Source organism: Sceloporus occidentalis, unplaced genomic scaffold, assembly GCF_023333645.1.
Source record: "Sceloporus occidentalis isolate IW3139 unplaced genomic scaffold, rSceOcc1.0.p SCAF_178, whole genome shotgun sequence".
Lineage (NCBI taxonomy): Eukaryota > Metazoa > Chordata > Lepidosauria > Squamata > Phrynosomatidae > Sceloporus > Sceloporus occidentalis.
Window position 1 is genome coordinate 1,105,178 of NW_028317158.1, and position 21,845 is coordinate 1,127,022.

Sequence of the window (21,845 nt, forward strand, 5' to 3'; positions counted from 1 at the left end):
TTCAGCTGCCTGTGAAGATTCCTTTCATATTTCACGCTTTTATGTAAAAATAAACAAAAAATGCTAAACCCCGAAGCAAAAAGCCGGGGAGACCCCGGGAACCAGGTAGCCCCATCGGTGAGCTCTTACTGTGGGCTCCTAACACAGATCTCTTCGGGGCCCAAAAAACCCAATTTGACTCTTAGATCGCACCACTGTATCTGAGGTTTAAACGCCTAAAATAAATATTTGTTATAAACTTGCACATATTTGCCCAAATTTTAATGAGGATTTTTTTTTCAAATTTTTTTTTTTTCCCTTTAATGGGCGCCAACTACTTGCTAAGTGCCGGTAGATCCTGAACAAGCTGAAGCGCTGGTGCTGCTGCTCTGATCTCGTGTCATGGACCCCTGTCCACACAGCGGGGGGGGGGTGTTATAGGTGTCCTGTGGAGCCCCTTAAATATACAAAGCATATGTAAGTTTCATATAGCTTATACAAACTTAGGCAGAAGCTGCAGCCTCATCCCTGGCAGGAAAGAGCTCCTATAGAAATCAATGGGAACGCATTATAAATGGGAGCATTTGCTGAGTCGGCACAGCATATATCACATACAGGGGGACCCCATCTTCTGCACGCCATTTAGCACATGGGGGGCAAATGCATATGGGGTATTTTGCATACCCCCCCCCCCCCACAACGCATTTGCAAAACAGACCAGATGGAAACTTTTAAAGGCGCCGCATCTGATGGCTGGAGAGTCCCTTTAAACCAACAGAATCCACAGAATGCTGCGGCTGCGCCCACGGCCCACTACCTATTTGGTAGAGGAAAGGCTTTATTATAGGTGAGCCTGTGTATAGGTGCTGGTATGAAGTATAGATTGAATGTCACGTATGAGTAGATTTACAGGCCGCTTGGCTTGTGGTTTTCTTGTAAGAGGAGGAAGTAACCCTTCGCTCCCCGGCGGCTGCGGCTGGGAGGTTTCTGAGCTGCTGTGTATATAAAGGAGGCAGAACCTGCTTCACACGACGACATCTTTGAGTGTCCTCCTGGCTTCGCTTCAAGCAGATGCTCCTCTCGTCCCCGTCCGTGCTGCCAAGTTAAAGGCATTGTTTTGTTTTTTCTCCCTTGCTTGCTTTAAGGTGCAGTCATCTAACGATGGGGGAGAAGGCCCGGCCCCAGTGCTACTTTGAAGTTGAAATCAATCGGGAGCCAAGTAAGTACCGTGTCGTGTGTTCTCTGTAACAGCTGTCATCGGGACGCGTCTCATTTTTATATCCATGAAGTTCCTTGACTTTAGTTATTAGCATTTTTTTTTAATTATTATTATTTGTATTAATATATAATATGCTCGTCTTGGTTAATAATGGGATTTACTTTTAGAATATAGATAAACATTGAAATACATAAAGGGATTTAACAAAGGACAGGAGGAAAGTTTATTCCATAGGAAGAGCAAAGTTACAACAAGAGACCAGAATCTAACACTAGAGGGTCAGAGGCTGAGATGGAATGGAAAGGAGTTTTACTTTACTGAGAGGGTGATAGATACGTGGAGCAGCCTCCCAGAAAAAGTGGTAGAAGCTAAGATGAGCGGGAGACTAGATGGGGCCATATTGGTCTTGTCTGCAGGAACATTCTATATTTCTACGGTGTCCACAACTGCCAGGAGCCCCTCAGGCGCGCAGAGCTTCATATCACGTGGTGTATAGGGGAGGGTATATATATGATGAGACTTTGGCTTAAAGGTCCCAGGCAGCCTCCTCAACAAAGGAAGCGTATTAAAGTACTTCGCAAATTCCCTTCGGGAGAAGCTGCAGCTCCAAGGGCACAGTGCAACATCCCCTCTGTGGTCCGGTTTTTGCTCCGCTGTGAAGATCTATGCAAAGCCCAGCCTCGGGCGCCAGAGATAGGATGGGTTCAAATATGTGATAATTACAGAAAAAATAATCCTTTCTTTGTTTTTTGGGGGGCTTATTCGATTTCATGTGATGCATATTAAATACTAAAAGCCCTGCCAGAAAACCCCAATCAGCTCATATTTCATTGCAGTTATTTGCTAAGATTAACATTTTTTTCCACATTTCTGTCTCCATTAATTTAAAGAGGCGGATTACTGTCCCTGACTCTCCCGCTATAGAAGAATCCATACTGAAGTAATCTATAAGTAATCTTAACCCACCATGAGTGTATTCTTCCAAAAACAAAAAGCACCCACCTGACACAGAAGATGCAGCCTTGCTGCACCAGCTTCCCTCCCCCTCCGTGGTCCAGTGGCAGGATAACACTCCCTTTGAATTCAATAGGGGAACGCTTGCCATGCCCCCGGCCAGCCCTGGAGTATTTCACAAGCCGGGGGGCTTGGAGTTTAGGGGCAAATGTAAAAGACAGATTCTGCAGAAAATGCAGCTCTAGAAACAAGCCCAGGCTGGGTCACGAATCTGCCACGTCATTGGCCAAAACCCTGACCAGAAATATATATATTTTTATATGTCATGTGACACAAAAGCCTGCATGGACAGGCTCTAATTTAAAAAAAAAAAAAAAAGTTTCTGTTGCTTTTATCTGATTAAAATGTCAGACGAAAGAATAAAATGACAGAATATGAATGGCACCCTCTACCATAATAAGCAAATAACCCGATCTAAGTGGAACAGCAGCTTTAATATCAGTAACACATGGCATATTTGCCAGCTCTTGCTCCGGGTGTCCCAGGACAGAAAGGGGGTGGAGTCTAAAGTGGGCGGGGTTACACTGAGCTGCATTACCCTGCAGCATTGAGCTCCAGGCTACCCGGGGCAGATACTGTGTGTCTGGAGCACGGTTACCGGCATTTAGGCCGTTTATGTCTCTCAGACCTGCAGAGTATAAATGCAATGCACTTTACACAGGCAGTATTTTTATGTTGGGACAGGACCCAAAAATCAGGACCGTCCTGGAAAATTCAGGACTGTTGGCAACTATGTAATTGATATAGTGGCATAGAGAGCTTTATCTGTATAAAGATTTGTCCCGTACGCACACAAAGCATTTCCTGTGTGTACAGGAGCCTGTGGCGGGGCCAGCTGCGGCCCCCGCAACAAGCGAGGTCTTTGTCTTCATCCTCTTTCCTTCTCAGCTGGAACCCAGACCCAGCGGAGGTCTCCCAGCTTCCTGTATGAATGGTTATCGTCTCGTACTGGATATACTTATATATATATATATATATATATATATATATATATATATATATATATATATATATATATATATATATAAAATTTATATAGCGCCAGCAGAGTCTGGAGCGCAGTTACAAAAGGGGAGAGATATGCAAAACTGACACTAACATTAGCAGAGGTTAGGACGTACCGGTACAGAAGCTAACAATCCATTGGGGGGGTGAGAAAGAGGGGCTGCTTGGGTGAGGATAGTTCGACTGTAGCGAGAGAACAGAAATATCAGGATGCTGTGACTATGAGAATAGATCGTAAGCTTCTTGGAATAGGTGGGGTTTTACTGAATGTTTTCTAATTAACTATTTTCTAGATAAATCAGCGAGCCGGCCCCCTGTATAATGTATAGTTAAATCAGCGAGCCGGCCCCCTGTATAATGTATAGTTAAATCAGCGAGCCGGCCCCCTGTATAATGTATAGTTAAATCAGCGAGCCGGCCCCCTGTATAATGTATAGTTAAATCAGCGAGCCGGCCCCCTGTATAATGTATAGTTAAATCAGCGAGCCGGCCCCCTGTATAATGTAAATAGTTAATCTGTGATTGGACTTTATGGTAAAATGCTCTTCAAATGAAAATTGAATTTAGCTTTGCTTTTTTTTTTTTTTTTTAACCCTTTGTGACCGTCCCCAAATTTGTGTTGACGGATTTTATTTTGCTTTTCAGTCGGCCGTATTGTATTTCAGCTCTTTTCTGATGTTTGCCCAAAGACCTGCATGAACTTCCTGTGTTTGTGTACAGGTAAGGCGCGAGTAACCCAGGCAACCATAAAAATTCTCATTGCCTCTGTCATTAATAATAATAATATTACTGTTAGAATATTTTATAATAAATGTGTGTGTGTGTGTATATATATATATATTAGACCTAGTGTTCAAAAGTTTGGGGTCACTCAGCTGTTTTCTTAGAAAACAAGGACATTTTTGGCTATAACATAATTACAAAAGGATTTCTAACGATCAATTAATCTTTTAAACTCAAAATTGGATCAGAGAACACAACGTGCTATCGGAGCACAGGAGTGATGGGAGTAATAAAGGGCCATTGGAACACAGGAGTGATGGGAGTGATAAAGGGCCATTGGAACACAGGAGTGATGGGAGTGATAAAGGGCCATTGGAACACAGGAGTGATGGGAGTGATAAAGGGCCATTGGAACACAGGAGTGATGGGAGTGATAAAGGGCCTGTGTATGCTGATGAAGAAATCAGCCGTTTCCAGCTACAATAGTTATTTACAACAATTTTACAAACTAGGACATTTAGAAATGACCCCAAACTTTTGAAGCCTAGTATGTGTATAAAATCATTTCATAATGTCCATGCTTTATTCGTGAGAACTCCTTGTAATAATTCTTATGCTTTAACTTTGTACCGAGTGAAAGGAACCCCTAGGGGTCCAATCAGAGAATTCTGCTCTGAAAAAATACCCCTCCTCATTTCTGAAGGTTTTCTCATTCTTGGGATTTTTTTTTGACAGTTTGGTTTATTTGTTTATTTTCCTCCCCCCCCCCCATTAGGTGAAAAGGGAATCGGAAAAGTCACTGGGAAAAAGTTATGTTTTACGGGCTCCACGTTTCATCGCGTGGTTAAAAATTTCATGATACAGGGAGGAGACTTCAGCGAAGGTAAAAACAGCGGCAGGTGTGATTCTTTTATCCATCTCGGGGCCGGACGTGGCGGCTCCGTAAAAATATTCATATATTGTAAGGGGGGACTGTTACAATACTTTATGCAGTATATATAACATTCACTATTTAAAAGTAATAATAATAATATATTTATATAGGAGCATTTTCAGTGCATGCAATAAATGGGTCCAATTGGTTGACCTGGCTTGCGGCGAGTGTACCACGTGTGTGCAGGAGAAGAATTCCGCATACCTATTGTACAGCGCTGCGGAATACGATGGCGCTATATCGGTCAATAAAGAAGAATCTTCCTAGCCAGGGAGGGAAACCAAATCCATAGAGAGGATTTTGTTGAATCCTTTAATGCTTTTGAAAGCAAAAATGTAGAGGGCGCCTGAAGGGGTTAAACTTAACTTTTGCCAAAAAAAAAATACATTTATTTTAACTTTTTTCATTCTTCCAGGTAACGGAAAAGGAGGGGAATCGATATACGGCGGTTATTTTGAAGGTAAAGCCTGACCTTGCCTTTTTGTATTAGTTGCTGATAATCGTTTGGAGGAGGCTAGCCTTTATTAAGAACGGCCGGATAGATCACTTCCTTGCATGTCTCGTAATGTTGCATGTACGACCCGTATGCATGAGACGGCCAGAAATATAGATATATACATTTCCCCCCCCCCCTAAGCCACGTAACTGTTAGAAAGGGAGGACTAATCTTGTATGGGATAAAGCAGTGTGTTTTTCTCAGCATGGAGGCTAGGCAACGTTATCAATGAAAAGAAAAAGAACTCCTATCTTCCTGCCTAAAACTGTCAACATATTCTTTTATTTATAGAGAATGTGGTCTTTTGCAAAATGAAAAGGTAAGCAAAGCAAAGCTCGGTAACACCGTGAATATACCCCCTCCCCTCGCACCCCCCGTACACGGATACCTTGTGTCTGGGTCTCGTAACACCTCCTTCAACGAATTGGTACAGATGATTCATGTTAGCCATAGAAAGGAATAAGAGATTAGATTGCAAACTTTTGGGACTATCTAGGTCTCTTCTTCAGGCTTATGATCAGTGGCGACTCTAGAAACAATATATAGGGGTGGGCACACAAGATACCACAGTCAAACTGGGGGGGCATTCATAATTTCCAAAAGTAATGTGCTATGGAATTATACTTTTGTTATTGGGCTAAAATAATACTTGATCATTCAACATGGGAAGCCTGAAGCCACAATTGAGTGCGACTAATCCTTGAAATAAATATTATAACACAATAAATAACTTTTCCACTAAATGATTCCAGGGCCTTGAACGTTTTGTCCCCTGAAGTCACTACAACTTCAGGAGGGCATTTTATCTCTGGATAAATATAAATTAAATAATTCCTACTGTAAGTTAAGTGCCAGGAAACAGATGACCAAAACACACACACCAACACAGGCTCTGTCACACCAACACCAAGACACACACACCAGGACAGGCTCTGCCACACCGACAACCAAACACACACACACACCAACACAGGCTCTGTCACACCGACACCCAGACACACACACACCAGGACAGGCTCTGCCACACTGACACACAAACACACACATCAGGACAGGCTCTGCCACACCCACATCCAAACACACACCAGGACAGGCTCTGCCACACCAACACCTATACACACACACCCGAGGACAGGCTCTGCTACACTGATAACCAAAAACACACAAACAGCAGGACACAATCTACGTCACAGACGTCTACATCAGGATGGATTTTTCACGCTGCATTGTCGTTTATACCCCCCTTAGTGTTTTTGCCCCTTGTGTATTGATGCCCCAGCTGCCCATATATATTATTAGCCCCAGTTGCCGATAGCAGGTATAGATCAACACATTAACACACAAACCAAGCTTTGCATGTATAGATCAACTGAAATTCACTTGTGATCTCAGCACTGAAGGTATATATCAAATAAACAGAATCAGACATACAAATCCTGTATTTGCAGGTATACAATAACAATATATAAAACGTAGCATTGCAGGTATAGATCAAATAAATACATGGAAACAGCATTGCAGGTATTAATCAACTGAATAAGACATACAAACACTGTATTTGCAGGTATACATAAATAATGTATGGAAATATATAGATATGGATCTACAGAATAACGCAAAAACCCAGCTTTGCGGGTATAGATCAATTTGAATTCACATAAAAACACGGCATTAAAAGGTATTTTAAAACCCCCTTAATTACAGGCATAGATCGCAGGTTGCCCACCCCAAAGCCAGCCCTGGCGTCCACACTGCCCACACAGCAATCACACTCCTATCGCACCCAGGCAACCAGTACATGCTGGTACAGGGTGGCTGTAAGTGATGTGCAGACCCCATACTGCTGGCAGCATCAATACACAAGGGGGGCAGCTAGCTAGGTTTCATCATGTACTGGCTGACTTGGCATGATAGGAGTGTGATTGCTAACAGCAATCACAGTCCCATCATTCCTAGGTTCCAGCATTTACTGGTTGGATGTGTAAGTGCTGGAACCTAGGCATGATAGGACTTTGATTGCTGTTAGCAATCCCACTCCTATCATGCCAAGTCAGCCAGTACATGCTCGAAGTGCGGCCCGCGTAAGATCGGTTGCCCTGGCTGCCGATCTTACGTGGGCCGCACCTCGAGGTCTCGCGGCCGCATTTGGACCGCATGTTGGACGCCCCTGCCTTATTACTTTCTACCCCCTCTCCCTCCCTTATCACTTTCTAACCCCCCTCCCTACTCACTATCTACCCTCCCCCTTTGTAGTTCTCTCCCCTTTAGGTACAGCGACGGGAGCACGAGGCTTCAGTCTTCCTTCTCTGCTGCGGTGGCCGCTGCTTCACTGCTGAGCGCCGAAATATGACGTCATATTTCGGCGCTCAGCATGAAATGCCGGCACCGCGACGGAGGTAGAGGCCTCGTGGAGGAGAATGGGGGGCACCGAGCGGTTGCTAGGCACCCCTCTCTCTCCTCTGCATTAAAAAATAAATAAAAATAAAAAAGACGGGATTTAAAGTCGCATTGCGACTTTATTCCAAATTCGGCAGGGGGGCAACAGGGGGGGCAAGAATTGCCCCCCCCCTTGCCCCCTTGTAGCGACGCCACTGCTTATGATACATTTCAGGTTGGTATGAGTTGTTTCTGCTCCATATGTATAATATGCTTGAAGAAGAGACCTGGATAGTCCCAAAAGCTTGCAATCTATTATACTTCAGTTAGGCGATGATGGTGTCGTCTTTTAAGGAATGGGGCAGGATTTGGAAATCTTAAGCGTCTTGTACTTTTAGATCATTCTCTCCTGTTCCTCCCCAGGTTGTTTCGTCTCTGTATGAAATAGGAGATGCTATTAGACTTTTAATTTGTCCAGGTCAGTGCCGCCAACCTGGGGAGGGGGGTTGTGTGTGAAAAGCTTCCACTTAAGGGAGTGTAGCTGTCCACTCCACCCCACTATTGGAATTATATCTTCACCGAGGTCGCTGTTACCCAATTTCCCATAACGCCCGGCCAGGTTTGTGACCTGTTCAGTTTCTCTGTCGGATTTGGCTAAGTGTGATGGGTGTTTGAACACAAGCTGGGTGGCAATCGAATGCTAACCCCTACCCAGCCCCCGCTTTAACAGAAAAATACAATAAATGAGTATACTTTCCGATTATTCTTGCGTTTTGGTACGTAGCGGCTATACCCTTTTTTCGGTGCAGTTGCGGGTGGGCGGAGCTGGTGGGCGGAGCTAGTCGTATGCAGTATCGGCTCTAGAGATATACGTCTGTCTGTCTAGAAAGGCGCGGGGAATGATAATCTGTAACAGTTCCCATTAAACGAGGATATCTCCCGTCCGCGGTAAATCACAAATGACAAACGTACTTCATTGCTGGAGCGTTTTATGCAAATTAACCATCCTTTCCCATGATCCCTTGGTGCAGAGGGCATTGGAATCCTCCTGTCAGCCCAAGCAGGAAGTTGTTACCCACTTCCTGTTCTCTCTCTCTCTGCATTGTTTTAGCGGACGCAGATCCCTCCGTAACGCTATTATCACAGATATCTTAGGGCGATTTAACCCTGTGATGGGGCAGGATAAATAAATAAATAATAATAAAAAAACCATACATGATTATTATGTTTTGAATGGGTGAAAGAATTAAAGCTTTGAATCTGCCGGCAGATCGGCCCCATCCGGCCCCCGTCTAGTCGCCCGTTTATCTTGCTGTAAAGACTCAAACCTTAATCAGTCGTTGGTCTTGTCTTAGATTCAGGAGCCGGATGTCTATCCCATGCATGTTTAATACCCTCACTGTATTACCCTCTACTACCTCTGCCGGGAGGCTGTTTCATGTATCTAACACCCTCTGTCAAGAAAAACATCCTTACCGACATCTGACCCTCAGGTTTTAGACGTCAGGTCTAGCTATACTGTTTGGGGCGGAATGATGGTTTTATACGGGCGTTTGGTACCATTTAGCTCCGCCTGCCAGCAATAGCACCGCCCACTGCTGCCCAGAAGAGGGTATAGCTGCAAGAACTCTCCGGAAAGAGGGAAAATGGCGAAAAACAAGGTTTATTAGGAAGAAAAGCCCCGTTCGTTTGGTTTGTGTATCGGGGCGTGCATGCAGTCAGGTGTCTCAGATGCTTCATATACTGTACACGAGGTACACACGTCTGTGCCTCTTCACGCAGCATTGTGTTCCCACTGAAGGCTTTCTTTTTGTTTTTGTTTTTAAACAGTGTACTCAAGTAGGTAAGTGCGAATAACCTTGGGTGCCCTTCGGACGTCTTCCTTCCAGCGCGCGTCATGTAATACGTTACGTTCCTTAAAAATAAGGGGGGATCAGCTGGAATGGGGGCGTCCGGCCGCTCTTAGTCTTTTCAAATCATTGTCACCGACCACTAAACGCAGATTAGCGGATTCCGCAGCGATGGCCAACATTCCATTAGTTTCTTCACCATGAGCTTCTCTGAATGTTTTCTTATTTTATTGTAAAGAATCAATTTTTTTAAATAATTATTGTCTTTAAAAAAAAAAAAAATATGAATACGGGTCTCTGATTGTGTCATGCTTACAAAATCCATTTATTGTTAAATTTATGGCTACAAATATTTACATTTTGTCTCAGACGCCAGAGTAGTTTTAAAAAAAATATATATATTTTTTTTGAATATTTATACTTATTTTCTCTTTTTTTTTTTTTTTTTTAATTTTTCAGTATTTTAAATTGTATTTATTTTCTGTAGTAAATTCAGTAACTAACAGCGTTGACGTAGTCCTCAGAATGTACTTTTGGGCTGCATGTTACCATAATATCGCACCTTGTAGACTTAGAATTCTTTTTTCAATATTATTCATTTTTTTTATGTTTTTTTTGTCCAACAAATGTATTTAATATTTCAGCAAATGTATTTTATTTAGTTTTTGAGTTTAGCCAAAGATTAGGCCCTTCGACTACTGAGGGGGGCGGGGTGTGTGTGCGTGCAAATGATTCCTCTGGTGATTAAAGGGTTAAACCTTGTGATCATTTAACATTATTTTCACCGTTAAAAGATCGATAGAGTAGTTTTGGTTTTTTTGGAGACCCACCATATATTTCTTCCCGGTCCCCGGCAGAATTTGTCGCAGCCTTTAAATTCTCCGCATCTCTGGGAAATTTGGCATATTTTTTTTGTGTAATAAGTTACCTTTTGCTATTTTTTGTGATGTTAACACTAAATATTTTCTCCCTTCCCCACCCTTTTCTTTTTCTTTTTTTTTTTTTTTTTTCCCCTCTAACAGATGAAAACTTTATTCTCAAACATGATCGCGCGTTCCTCTTGTCTATGGCAAACCGTGGAAAGGATACCAACGGGTCACAGTTTTTTATGTAAGTCAAGGGTCCTTCAAAGCTAACCCTGCCGTGAGGGGGGTCTGAAAGCTGAATAATAACCCCGGGCGCATCCTGCGGGGCAGTTCACTGAGGGCACGTTTTGTTGTGACCCCATACGTTTCACTAGGAGCTAATGGCCTCGCACGTAGGTGTTTCACAATCACTGAATGTGACTTTAAAAATGCTGTCCCATCTAGGGTGCCTCACAAAATATCAACAAAAAAATGCTGGGTCTTGTAAAGAGAAGTAAAAGAAACCTCGATGCCGTTTTATTTTTACCCTCAATGCTCCCTGTAACCTAACAACTGTATTCAAAGGTTGATTGAGATACTGGAGGTGCTTAGCAACAGAGCCCTTTTATTGTCCCAAAGCCCCTCCTCTGTGTGTTATATCACAGCAGTCTGACCGCCCACAGCCACCCCCAGTCCCCATTAAACTAATAGACTTAGCGCCCCCTTATATGATGCCAGAAACTGGAGGGCAGCCAGCGCAAAAAAAAATAAATATATAATTTCAACAGGAATAGGTAATATTTAGCAATTTCTCACTTTTTTCCTGTTCCTGGAATGATAAAAGTACAATTTCCTTTTCCTGACCTCTCTCTTTTTTGTCCTTTTATACAGAACCACTAAACCGGCGCCGCACCTTGATGGGTAAGGCCTTTGCACGTGTTGATGTTTGTAGATTAACCCCCGGGTGTGTGTTGGCGGGGTAGCGGCAGGTTGAGTGGCAGGTGTCAGGCCGGATTACGCCGTCTCAAAAAGCCCACCAGGGATCCAGTATGATCTTTTTTATTTTTCGAGCTTAATCTGCCGCAGTGTAAGCGTGAAACACGAGCTTTATGTGGACATAATCTCAATGGTTAAGGTTCCTCCAGACTGACATAAACTTCAAACACAATCCTTTTGTTGGGGGGGGGGGGTGTTGCTGTGGAGATGCACTTAGGCTGATCCAAAATAAATGAATAATCCTCGAGTCCTACACCAGTTGTAAAGCAACAGAGAAACCTCGCAGAGAAACCGGGCAAGTTTGTTAATCGCCATGGTGATGGATGTCAGGTCTGTCAGGAGGTACGCTTCCGTTCTAATCCGATGCATTCTGCCGTATTGTTTTGGTTTCCAGCGTCCATGTTGTTTTCGGACTCGTGATTTCAGGTTTCGAGGCGATAGAGCAGATCGAGAACCTGAAAACCGACGCGGCCAGTCGGCCGTACGCTGATGTTAGAGTGATAAACTGCGGGCTCGTGGTGGCCAAGCCAGCCAAAGATGGTGAGTTTCACGCATTGGGTGAGAGCTGGCCAAGCCGCTTACTCAATAAAACGGGGGGGGTCAAGAGAGTTTAAAGGGCCGTCCCTGGCAACATTCATAAACTCGCTGATTTAAATATACATAATACGGGGCCATCCAAGCAGTCTTTGGAGCGGAAGCTCAATGCCGTTGGCCAAGGTTAAGTGAGATGAAACTGCAACTCTCCTGCCTACTCTAGGAGACCCTGTAGGTTGCGGTACAAGGTGTGATCAGTGCAGGGAGTGTAGAAGCATGGTGGCCAATGTATTGAATATGCGGTTGGGAGACGTATTGGGTTTCATGGCTGGCTTGTAATCTCCTTCTGCTTCCTTTTTTAAGTCTCAGAGAAGGTTAGGAGAGTCTCTTCTTGTTCGGAGGAGTCCAGTTCCAAGTCCTCTTCTCCTTCGTCTTCCTCTTCCACCTCAGAGTCTTCTTCAGAGAGCGAAGCTGAAAGAAGCAGGAGGAAAAAACGCAAGAGAAGAAGCAAAGTGAAACACTCGAAGAAGAGGAGAAAAGACCGTGCCGCCAAGGTGGAGACCCGAGAGAGAAGGGCACCAAGTCTGCGCAGGTGCGTTTACTGAAACAACCACGTTAGCTAAAATAGGGGAAAATAGACCTTTTTTTTAAAATCTGTTTGATATATCATGCTCCTGCATAGACTTTGATGGAAGATCGGCCCCCGTCTAGTCTACCCATTTCTCCTGCTGTAGAGACTCAAACCTTAATCAGTCGTTGGTCTCGTCTTAGATTCAGGAGCTGTATGTCTATCCCGCGTATGTTTAAATCCCCTGGCTGTATTAGTATGGCTGGTGATGCTGCGAATGTTTTTCCTGCAGCACTCAGTCTGATAAGAACAACGCCGAGGACTCTGTGTCTCGCAGGGAGAAGCTCGTCGTGCGCCCAGAAGAAATCCCACCCGTTCCTGAAAACAGGTTTCTGTTGAGAAGAGACGCTCCTGCTCCAAATCCAGATACAGAAACGTAAGCTTAAGTTACCGATTTCCTGGGCGTTTGTGACCAACACGAGAATATTATATGAGAAAACAGCTGAATAATTACATTATTACAAGCCGGACACGGTCATTAATCTGTTCGTTATATGAAAGACTAAGATGTTAAAATCGGTCGCTTTTCATCAGTTTTGATGTTTTGCACCTTTGGTTTCTTGCATTAAAAGTTTGTTTTATGAGAATTATTTGTTTTGGAAAAAGCTAATTTTTAATGGAATCTCTTCATAGGCATCCTGAGACCCTTTATCACTCCCATCACTCCTGTGTTCCAATGACCCTTTGTCACCCCATCACTCCTGTGTTCCAATGGCCCTTTATCACTCCCATCACTCCTGTGTTCCAATGACCCTTTGTCACCCCATCACTCCTGTGTTCCAATGGCCCTTTTATCACTCCCATCACTCCTGTGTTCCAATGGCCCTTTATCACTCCCATCACTCCTGTGTTCCAATGACCCTTTGTCACCCCCATCACTCCTGTGTTCCAATGACCCTTTGTCACCCCTATCACTCCTGTGTTCCAATGGCCCTTTATCACTCCCATCACTCCTGTGTTCCAATGGCACGTTTAAAAGGCTAATCGACCCCAAACTTTTGAGCAGTAGTGTATATACCAGCGCCTGTGATTTTTTAAAGTAATCACTGGCAGTAAAAATAGAGGATTCCAATTACGTGCTAGAAAGATATTTAACTCGAGCAAATAAAGCTAAGTCACTCTGACCTTTTCTAACAATAGTAGAACTCGAGACCGTTCTCTTGGATCATTGGGAAGTGGGGAAAGAGGTTTTCTGGAAATGAGTATTTGGCATAAAAATTTGGGTTGTGTATATAAATGATCACACGCTCCATTGTGGGTCCGTGCTAGTTAGTATTTGCTTTGCATTAGGAAGAAAGATTAGGGCGACAGGAGATGAGCCTTGTCTGCTTGTCTATTGCCTTTCAACTCTTTTCGGCAAAATGCATATAATTGGATGTGACTTTCCTTACACAATAAAGAGAAAAGGTATAAATATGTCATTCCACCTACACTACCTTTCAAAAGTTTGGGGTCACTCAGCTGTTTTCATGGAAAACAAGGACATTTCTGGCTGTAACATAATTACAAAAAAGGCTTTCTCACCATCAATTAGCCTTTTAAACTTAAACTTCAGCGAACACAACGTGCCATTGGAACCCAGGAGTGATGGGAGTGATAAAGGGCCATTGGAACACAGGAGTGATGGGAGTGATAAAGGGCCATTGGAACACAGGAGTGATGGGAGTGATAAAGGGCCATTGGAACACAGGAGTGATGGGAGTGATAAAGGGTCTCTGTACGCCTATGAATATATTTTATTAAAAATCAGCCGTTTCCAGCTGCAATAGTTATTTCCAGCATTAACCCCGTCTGTTATTTTAATAGACAAAATCCGCTTTTTTTTTTTTTCTTCTTTCTAACTTTTGAACAGTAGTGTACTTTGTTGAGGCTATTTAGTATATATCTTATCTTTTTCCTTTCTTGCATAACTTGTTTGTTTAGGAAGTCTGTGAATACGGAGCCTCCGCAAACTGACCTGCAGAAATCTTCACTTTCGAAGTCTGGGAGGAAAATTAGAGGAAGAGGCACAATAGTATGTTTGTTTTTAATTTAATTGTATATGACTCTAGTACGTTTATTTAGTTTTTTTTCTTCCTATATAGCACACATAGTTCAGTCATTCCAGAGACCTCATACAGGGCCAGCCAAGCATTTATTACAACTGAAGCCCACTGAGGTTGGACCTTAATCATGTAAAGTGAAGTCATTAAGATGGAAGTGCAGCTCTTCTAGAACATCCTCCTTCGGTTAATAAAAACACCACCGTCGTCTTCTGTGTCCCCCCCCCCTTTCTTAGAGTTCAACGGTTTTTCCTCCCCTTTTCATGGATCTTTGCGTACAGATTATTCAGGGAACGTTTTCTTTTTTTCTTAAAAAGTGATAATCGTTTGTGAGTCCGTTTCCGCACGAAGCGCCCGCTGAGTTCCTTTTTGGTTTGTTGAAGTTTTATATATGTTTTTCTGTTCTTTTGAACTACTTTTTCAGCGATATCACACGCCACCTCGATCGAGGTCTCGTTCGGAGTCGGAAGTCGATGATGAAAGCAGCGAGACTCCCCCTCACTGGAAGGAGGAGATGCAGAGGCTGAGGACCTACAAACCTCCATCCGGGGAGAAGTGGAGCAAAGGAGACAAGTAAGGACGATGTTGGGCTATTTGTGTAAATCTTAGGTCTGCCTTGGCCTATTTACAGCTTTTCCAATGGCCAAAAACAGCTCTTCGGCTACAAATGTCCAGATGAGGTGTCTCCAGTTTTCCACAGGCTGTTGGCAAATACACCCAGTGTCTGTCTGTCTTGTATTTTTCACCCATTTAGTCCAGTAAAAGGTTCAGATCTGGTGATTTTTAAAAATATAGAAAATTTAAATTTCAAAATGTCATCATGCCAAAAAAAAATAACTTTTTTCTTTTTTTGTCTTTTCCCTTACTTTAGACTCAACGACCGATTGTCCAGTCACTGGGATGATGGTAACGTGTCTCCAAGGTCGACTTCATGGTCGCAGGACGGCTACCACTCTGACGATAGTCCAGAATGCGCTTCCCGCTCTAAAACGAGCAAGAAAGATAAAAAGGTAAAACGCAAAAAGAAGTCCAAAAAACTGAAGCATTCCAAGAAACATAAACCAACTGAGAAGAATCAGCCACCCACGCCAAAAGCAGAGTCCGCACGTTCTTCAAGCAGGAGAGAGAAACCTACCCAAGAGCGGATTAAAGAATCTGTATCCGGATCGTCTAGGGAATCTTCCAAAAAAGACTGGTCTCTGTCCGATAAAGAGCGAGGCTCTTCGGCCCGTTCTGGCAAAGAATCTCGTGTTGGTTCTAGGTCCAGATCAAGGTCTGTGTCAAGGGTAAGCTCGAGATCCAGAACAGCCTCCAAATCCTCCTCACGATCTAGAAGCCGCTCCAGAAGTCATTCTAGAAGCTGTTCGCGAACTAGATCCAGATCAAGAAAACGGGCCAGGTCTCGATCAAGATCAATGTCACGACCTCCAGCTTCTCCTAAATCCAAACACATGAGAAACGTCTCACGTTCCCCAAAAACTAAAGAGTCGCCTTTAGCAGGAAGCAAACTGGTTGGAAATACGGAACCGGTAAAGGCGACGCAGCCGATTGATAAAGTCGTTTTGCCTTTCGCGGTCGCCGATAATATTCCTGTCATGCCCTTAAGCGACAGTCCACCACCTTCCAGGTGGAAACCTGGACAAAAGCCATGGAAGCCGTCTTATGAAAGAATCCAGGAAATTAAAGCCAAGGCCTCCGACGTTCTTCCGGCTCAGAGTAAACACGCCGCGGTGGATAAGAAATCGGGTTCTTACCGAAAGCGGCAGTTAAGCTCGGATAGTGAAAGCAGCGGCTATTCAGGTAGAAGCTATCGCCGCAAATCCAAAATCCGATCCTCGAGAGGCTACAGCAGATCCTACACTCGTTCAAGAAGCCGTAACAGCTCCGGTTCCAGAGCAAACCTCTACTCGGACTCGTCGAGCTCGCGGGACCGATCCTCGTCTTACGATTCCGATGACGAAAGGCCTCGGAGGCGGGAAAAGCCTTCCAAGGAAAAGCTCGAGAGTCGCTCCAAACGGCAAGGCCAGAAGAATAAAGGAAAGGTGTCCAGTTCTCCAAAAAGCACAGACAGCGACTCAAATTCAGGCCCGTCCTCGGACAGCGAAAAGGAGAGTTACAGAAAAAGAGGAAAAAATCAAAATGGTACAAGAAACACTCAAACGAACGTTAACATCAGAGAATCGGACGGCGACCAAAAATCGAGACCTGAGGAGGTTAGTGATGCTTCGCTTGCAGTTAATTCAGAAATCAAAGAAGTAATCTGTGACCAAGGAGCGAAAAGCGAAGGGATGAAAGAAAGTACGCTCGCTCCAGTCAAAGCGACATCCAACATGGAGGGCTCTCGTAACGTAGAGGATGCTGCCGTCTCCTCTGGGAAGGAAGAAGGGGAGGCCAGTTCAGAGTCCGACACCGAGGCCATAAACCAGTCAAAAACGGTGGCTACTTTGTCTCCGCACGCTTCTGAAGATAATACCGAAAAACAAACCCGATCTACACCTTCCAGGAGCTCGAGTCAGGAGAACGAGAAAGGCAAATCCAAGAAACACAAGCATCGATCCAGTAAGAAGAGGGCAAAGAAGAGCCATTTGAAGAAGGCGAAGGAGAAATCCAAGAGGAAAAAGCAAAAGAAGCACAAAGTACAGAAAAGGAAGCAGGTATTTCACTGGCAGCCCCCGCTGGAGTTTGGTGAGGAAGAGGAGGAGGATGTGGTGACCGAGAAGCCTAGTAATCTGATCAAACGGCAAGACGCGGTCCAAGGCAAAGAAAGCAGTCCCGTGAATAAAAGCGTCAAAAACAGCATTTCTCTGGGAGGCAACGAGAAAGGAGACGCGGAACAGAGTAAAAATGAGACCTCGGGGACGTGCTCTGGGAAGACAGAGGAGAAGGAACCTGTGTTCTCGCTAAATAAAAGCCAGATGGCTCCTGGAAAAGGAGCCCAGAACGATGAAATCAAAGTGCGGACCCACAATCGCTTACTTAAGTTGGAAACAAGCTCCCCCGGACATACACAAACAAGTCCTGCCCCGGGGAAGTCTGAGCAAACCTCATCGTCAGGTGCACAATCCGTCAAAGGGGAAATCACACAAGCCAAGACCGAGGGAGCCCCGAGTCCTCCGGCGGTAGCCGCAAACACAACGAGCGCGGAAAAGGGCACGGCTGGAAGTTCAGACCCTGCGCCCGTTGACCACAAATGGAAACCCGTGCAGGGACAGAGCGTTCTGCAAATGCTGAGATCGTCCGGTGCGCCGGCGAATCCCCCAACGGGGCCAGAGAAAAAGCCCCAGGGCTTCCGAATCGAGATTAAAAGCAAAAGCAGGGTAAGGCCGGGGTCGCTTTTTGATGAAGTCAGGAAAACTGCACGCTTGAACCAGAGACCTCGAAACCAGGAGAGCTCAAGCGATGAAGGTTCCTCAAGCCACCGGGAGAAAAGCCCCGCCAGCTCTCGAAGTAAGTCCAGGTCGGTGTCGAGCCGCAGAACGAGGACGCGTTCCTACAGCAGGTCCAGGAGCCGATCGCACAGTTACAGCTCTTCGTCCAGGTAGGAAACAATAAGCCTTACACGTTCAACAACTTCCTGTTCTCAGAATCAGCATGATTATTCCTCCCCATTGAGTCATCTCTCCCTTATTGTTAAGTTCGGGTTCAGGCAAAAGGGAGAGAACTTCAGGGCAGGAAGTTGATTAGATAATGCTGGCTCTGCCACAGGCTGCCACCTCTCTATTTACTAAACCATTCCATCGAGCACGCCTGGGAGATTTCTCCTCTGGTGGTCTCTTAGTTATTGTGCCCCGGTCACTGACGAGGACATAACCTCGACTTTACCTATTACAGGTCGAGAAGCTATACGAGAAGCCGCAGTAGACGTCGTCATGGAAGCTACAAATCACGTAGTCGGAGCAGGTCCTATGGAAGCTATAGGAGCTACACGTACGTAACGCGTGTTAAATTTTCTGCTTATTATTATTATTTAAGATATTTAACCCCTTAAGGACAATGGGCCGCCCCTAAACCCATTGAAAACAATGCATTTTGAGCCCTTACATGTACGGCTTTGTTGTTAAGGGGTTACTTCTGTTAATTGCTTTATTATTACAGTACAGGTTAAAATCGAGAGCGTTACATGGTGTTCCGTTCAGAACGTTTCTTTTCCAAATGTTAAATATATGATATTAGCGTAAAAAGTGATTTTTATTGTGAGCAAAAAATACTTTTATTTTCCTTTTTTTTTCTTTATGGAGCTGGAATTATAGCATCTAAATCTAAATTCTACATTTAAACAAAGCAATCAATATGTATTAGAAACTCGCCTATGGATCCAGCGTGATTATTCCTCCCTGTTAAGTTCTGCGCCGCTTATGAAGCTGTTGATTGGTTAAAGTTACCTTTTGTAAGGGGGGCGAGACAGAACCCCCAGGACAGGAAGTTGGGTAGATGGTGCATTTTAAACCTGCTTTTGTCCTGATTGCAGCCGAACCCACAGTAGAAGTCGTTCGCGGAGTGCTTCCTACGAACGCCGGAGGAGGTCGAGGTACGTGATTATTATACGAGGCTGGCTGATAGAACGTATCGATATACCGTATTTGCTCGATTATAAGACGAGGTTTTTTTCAGAGCAAATGCTCTGAAAAATACCCCTCGTCTTCTAATCGGGGTCGTCTTCTAATCAGACCTCAAATAGAGTCTGATTAGGAGACTAAGATCCAGATCCCCCGCACCGCTGCAGGGGACCTGGATCCTCCTGTCTCACCCCCCCCCCCCCATCATACACACACTTACCGGTGCTTCCTGCTGTGTTGCCGGGGCAGCGGGTTGACGTCTACGCGATCCGCGTAGACAACGTCCGCTGCAGCCGGAAGGAGGTGTGGCTAGCAGCGGGGGTTGTCTGCGTCCGTCGCGCAAACCTTCCCCGACTGTCAGAGATCAGAGTTCCCCGCACCGGTGCGGGGAACTCTGATCTCTGACAGCCGGGGAAAGTATACGCGACGGACGCAGACAAACCCCCGCTGCCAACTCCACCTCCTTCCGGCTGCAGCAGAAGGCGACGTCAACCCGCTGCCCCGGCTGGAAGCACCGGTAAGAGAGGGCTGAGAGGGGAGGGGAGGGGAGAGTGTGTGTGTGTGTGTGTGTGTGTGTGTGTTAGTTAAATGGGGGTATAGGGTGTGTGTGTGTGTGTGTGTTAAATGGGGGCATAGGGCATTTCTGGAGTGGCGTTAAGGGGGCATTTAATAGAGCACTCTGCCTCCTGAAATGCCTTATACACCTATATGCCACTCTGCCCCATAATATGCATTTTAACCCCCTAAATGCCAGAGTGGCATATAGGGGTATAAGGCATTTCTGGAGGCAGAGTGCTCTATACAATGCCTTTTAACTCCCTTAATGCCACTCTGCCTCCTGAAATGCCTTATACCTCCCTATATGCCACTCTGCCCCATAATATGCATTTTAACCCCCTAAATGCCAGAATGGGATATAGGGGTATAAGGCATTTCTGGAGGCAGAGTGGCATATAGGGGTATAAGGCATTTCTGGAGGCAGAGTGGCACATAGGGGGTCAAAAGGCATACCATGGGGCACAGTGGCATATAGAGGGTTAAAAGGCATATCATGGGCCACAGTGCCATATTGGAGTGGCAAGCCTGGGGGCAGATGTGCGTAACTGGGGGACAGGTTGGAAAATACAAGAAATAAAAACAAAAAAAATATTTTTCTCAATCATAGCTTTTATTAAAAAAAATAGTTTACATGAATTAACATTTACTGGTAAAACTTTTTTCCTTTAGGGTCGTCTTATATTCAGGCTTTTTCTTTTTTTCCTAAGTTAATATTCAGATTTTGGGGGGTCGTCTTATAATCAGGGTCGTCTTATAATCGAGCAAATACGGTATTCTCCAGAGCGGTCTGTGACCTTGTGGTCGCTGGACCGGGAGATAAGCGGGCAGCATTTTTAAGAACCCATTATTTCGGGGGGGCAGGGGATAGATCCGTATTAAGTTATCTCATACAACGATCCTCGATTACAGTAGCGGAGTCTTTGTCTCTTGGCAGGAGCCGATCCCACACTTACGACAGTTACTACAGCAGAAGTCGGAGCCGCACCAGAAGTCCGAGGTACCGCCGGTCGCGTAGTTACGACAGGAGGTCCAGGTATGGAGAAAATGAAGCCCCTCCCCAAATATTATTAGGCCACCCTGCGTATTTATGTGTTTACCCCTGGCGTAATAACAACCCCCCCAGCTGACACTGGCCTTCACGTCTGCATCCCCCATACACGTTTCCCTGGTTGACCATGCGTAATGCGGTTAAATCAGTAAAAAGTCTTGAAAGTCCCCTCTTCGATTGAACTATACATCATACAGGGCCAGCCCCGCCCCTCTTGCAGGAGAAAGGTACCATCTCCCAGTTTAGCGAGTTAGCCCTTGGTGGTGTTTGATGTCATACGCGTGATCTCGTACAAACCAGCAGCTTCTCTCTATTGCAGCCGGAGTCGGAGGTCCTCCACGTCGTACAGCGGCAGCGATCGCAGTCACAGCCGCCACCGGCACCGCAGCTGAAGAAGCCGACGTCCTGTTTATAGTCTTTTGTTTCATTTTTTTTTTTTTACCCCTTTTCGGGATGTCACCGAGGGGAACATGAGCATAGTGTAAGGAAACGATGACATGCAAATGTTTTTTTTATAGATGCCTGTGAGATGCGTTCATTGGCCGGTTTTCTTTCCCGTCAGTAAAAGGCGGTAGGAGTCTGCCCTGGCTGAACTTTAAAAAACTTAACCGCTTCATTGCCAGGAGAAAGAAAAGCAAGCCCGGACTGGCCATCTGGCACAGAGGGCAAATACCCGGTGGATGAGCGGCCCAATAGGGTCTCATACTGCCAGACTATCCTCTCTAGCAGCAGATCCGTTCTTGCGGTGGGCCGCGAGGCCACGCATGTTCCTCCTGGGCCGCTTAGGCATCCCTAGTCTGGACCTGATTATTATGAATTCCAAAACGAGGGGCTATCATCAGCTGGAAGCACCAGGCTGAAGGTAATTGCCCCTTGACAGCCTGCAGTTTTCCGCCCCGCAGCCTCCTTTAGGTTGGTCTCTCTCTCTTGCTGGAGGTTCCAGATCACTTTATTAAATAACATTGAGGGAGGAAGTTTCGCCACCGGATATGCTCCTGCAGAGCAGCGGGTTGGCGTACGACAGCCGTGCTGACCAATCAGA

At 45.1% G+C, this 21,845-nt stretch overlaps 1 protein-coding gene across 1 annotated transcript; it reads left to right on the forward strand.

The window, feature by feature from the left end:
• Positions 1 to 1,140: 1,140 nt before the first annotated feature.
• On the forward strand, positions 1,141 to 21,195 carry LOC149278861 (NK-tumor recognition protein-like). The gene is made up of 17 exons (XM_089501670.1): positions 1,141 to 1,198; positions 3,863 to 3,937; positions 4,716 to 4,823; positions 5,290 to 5,334; positions 10,619 to 10,706; positions 11,333 to 11,362; positions 11,832 to 11,977; positions 12,335 to 12,563; positions 12,832 to 12,975; positions 14,523 to 14,613; positions 15,066 to 15,214; positions 15,513 to 16,003; positions 16,073 to 18,179; positions 18,473 to 18,568; positions 19,110 to 19,169; positions 20,693 to 20,788; positions 21,135 to 21,195. The coding sequence occupies exons 1-17, from the start codon at positions 1,141 to 1,143 to the stop codon at positions 21,193 to 21,195; spliced, it is 4,074 nt and encodes a 1,357-aa protein (XP_089357796.1).
• The last annotated feature ends 650 nt before the right edge of the window (positions 21,196 to 21,845 follow it).

Coding starts and splice junctions, on each gene's coding strand:
- LOC149278861 (XM_089501670.1), top strand. CDS start 1,141: ATGGGGGAGAAGGCCCGGCCCCAGTGCTACTTTGAAGTTGAAATCAAT. Junction 4,824..5,289: donor GGGAGGAGACTTCAGCGAAG/GTAAAAACAGCG, acceptor TCATTCTTCCAG/GTAACGGAAAAGGAGGGGAA. Junction 18,180..18,472: donor AGTTACAGCTCTTCGTCCAG/GTAGGAAACAAT, acceptor TACCTATTACAG/GTCGAGAAGCTATACGAGAA.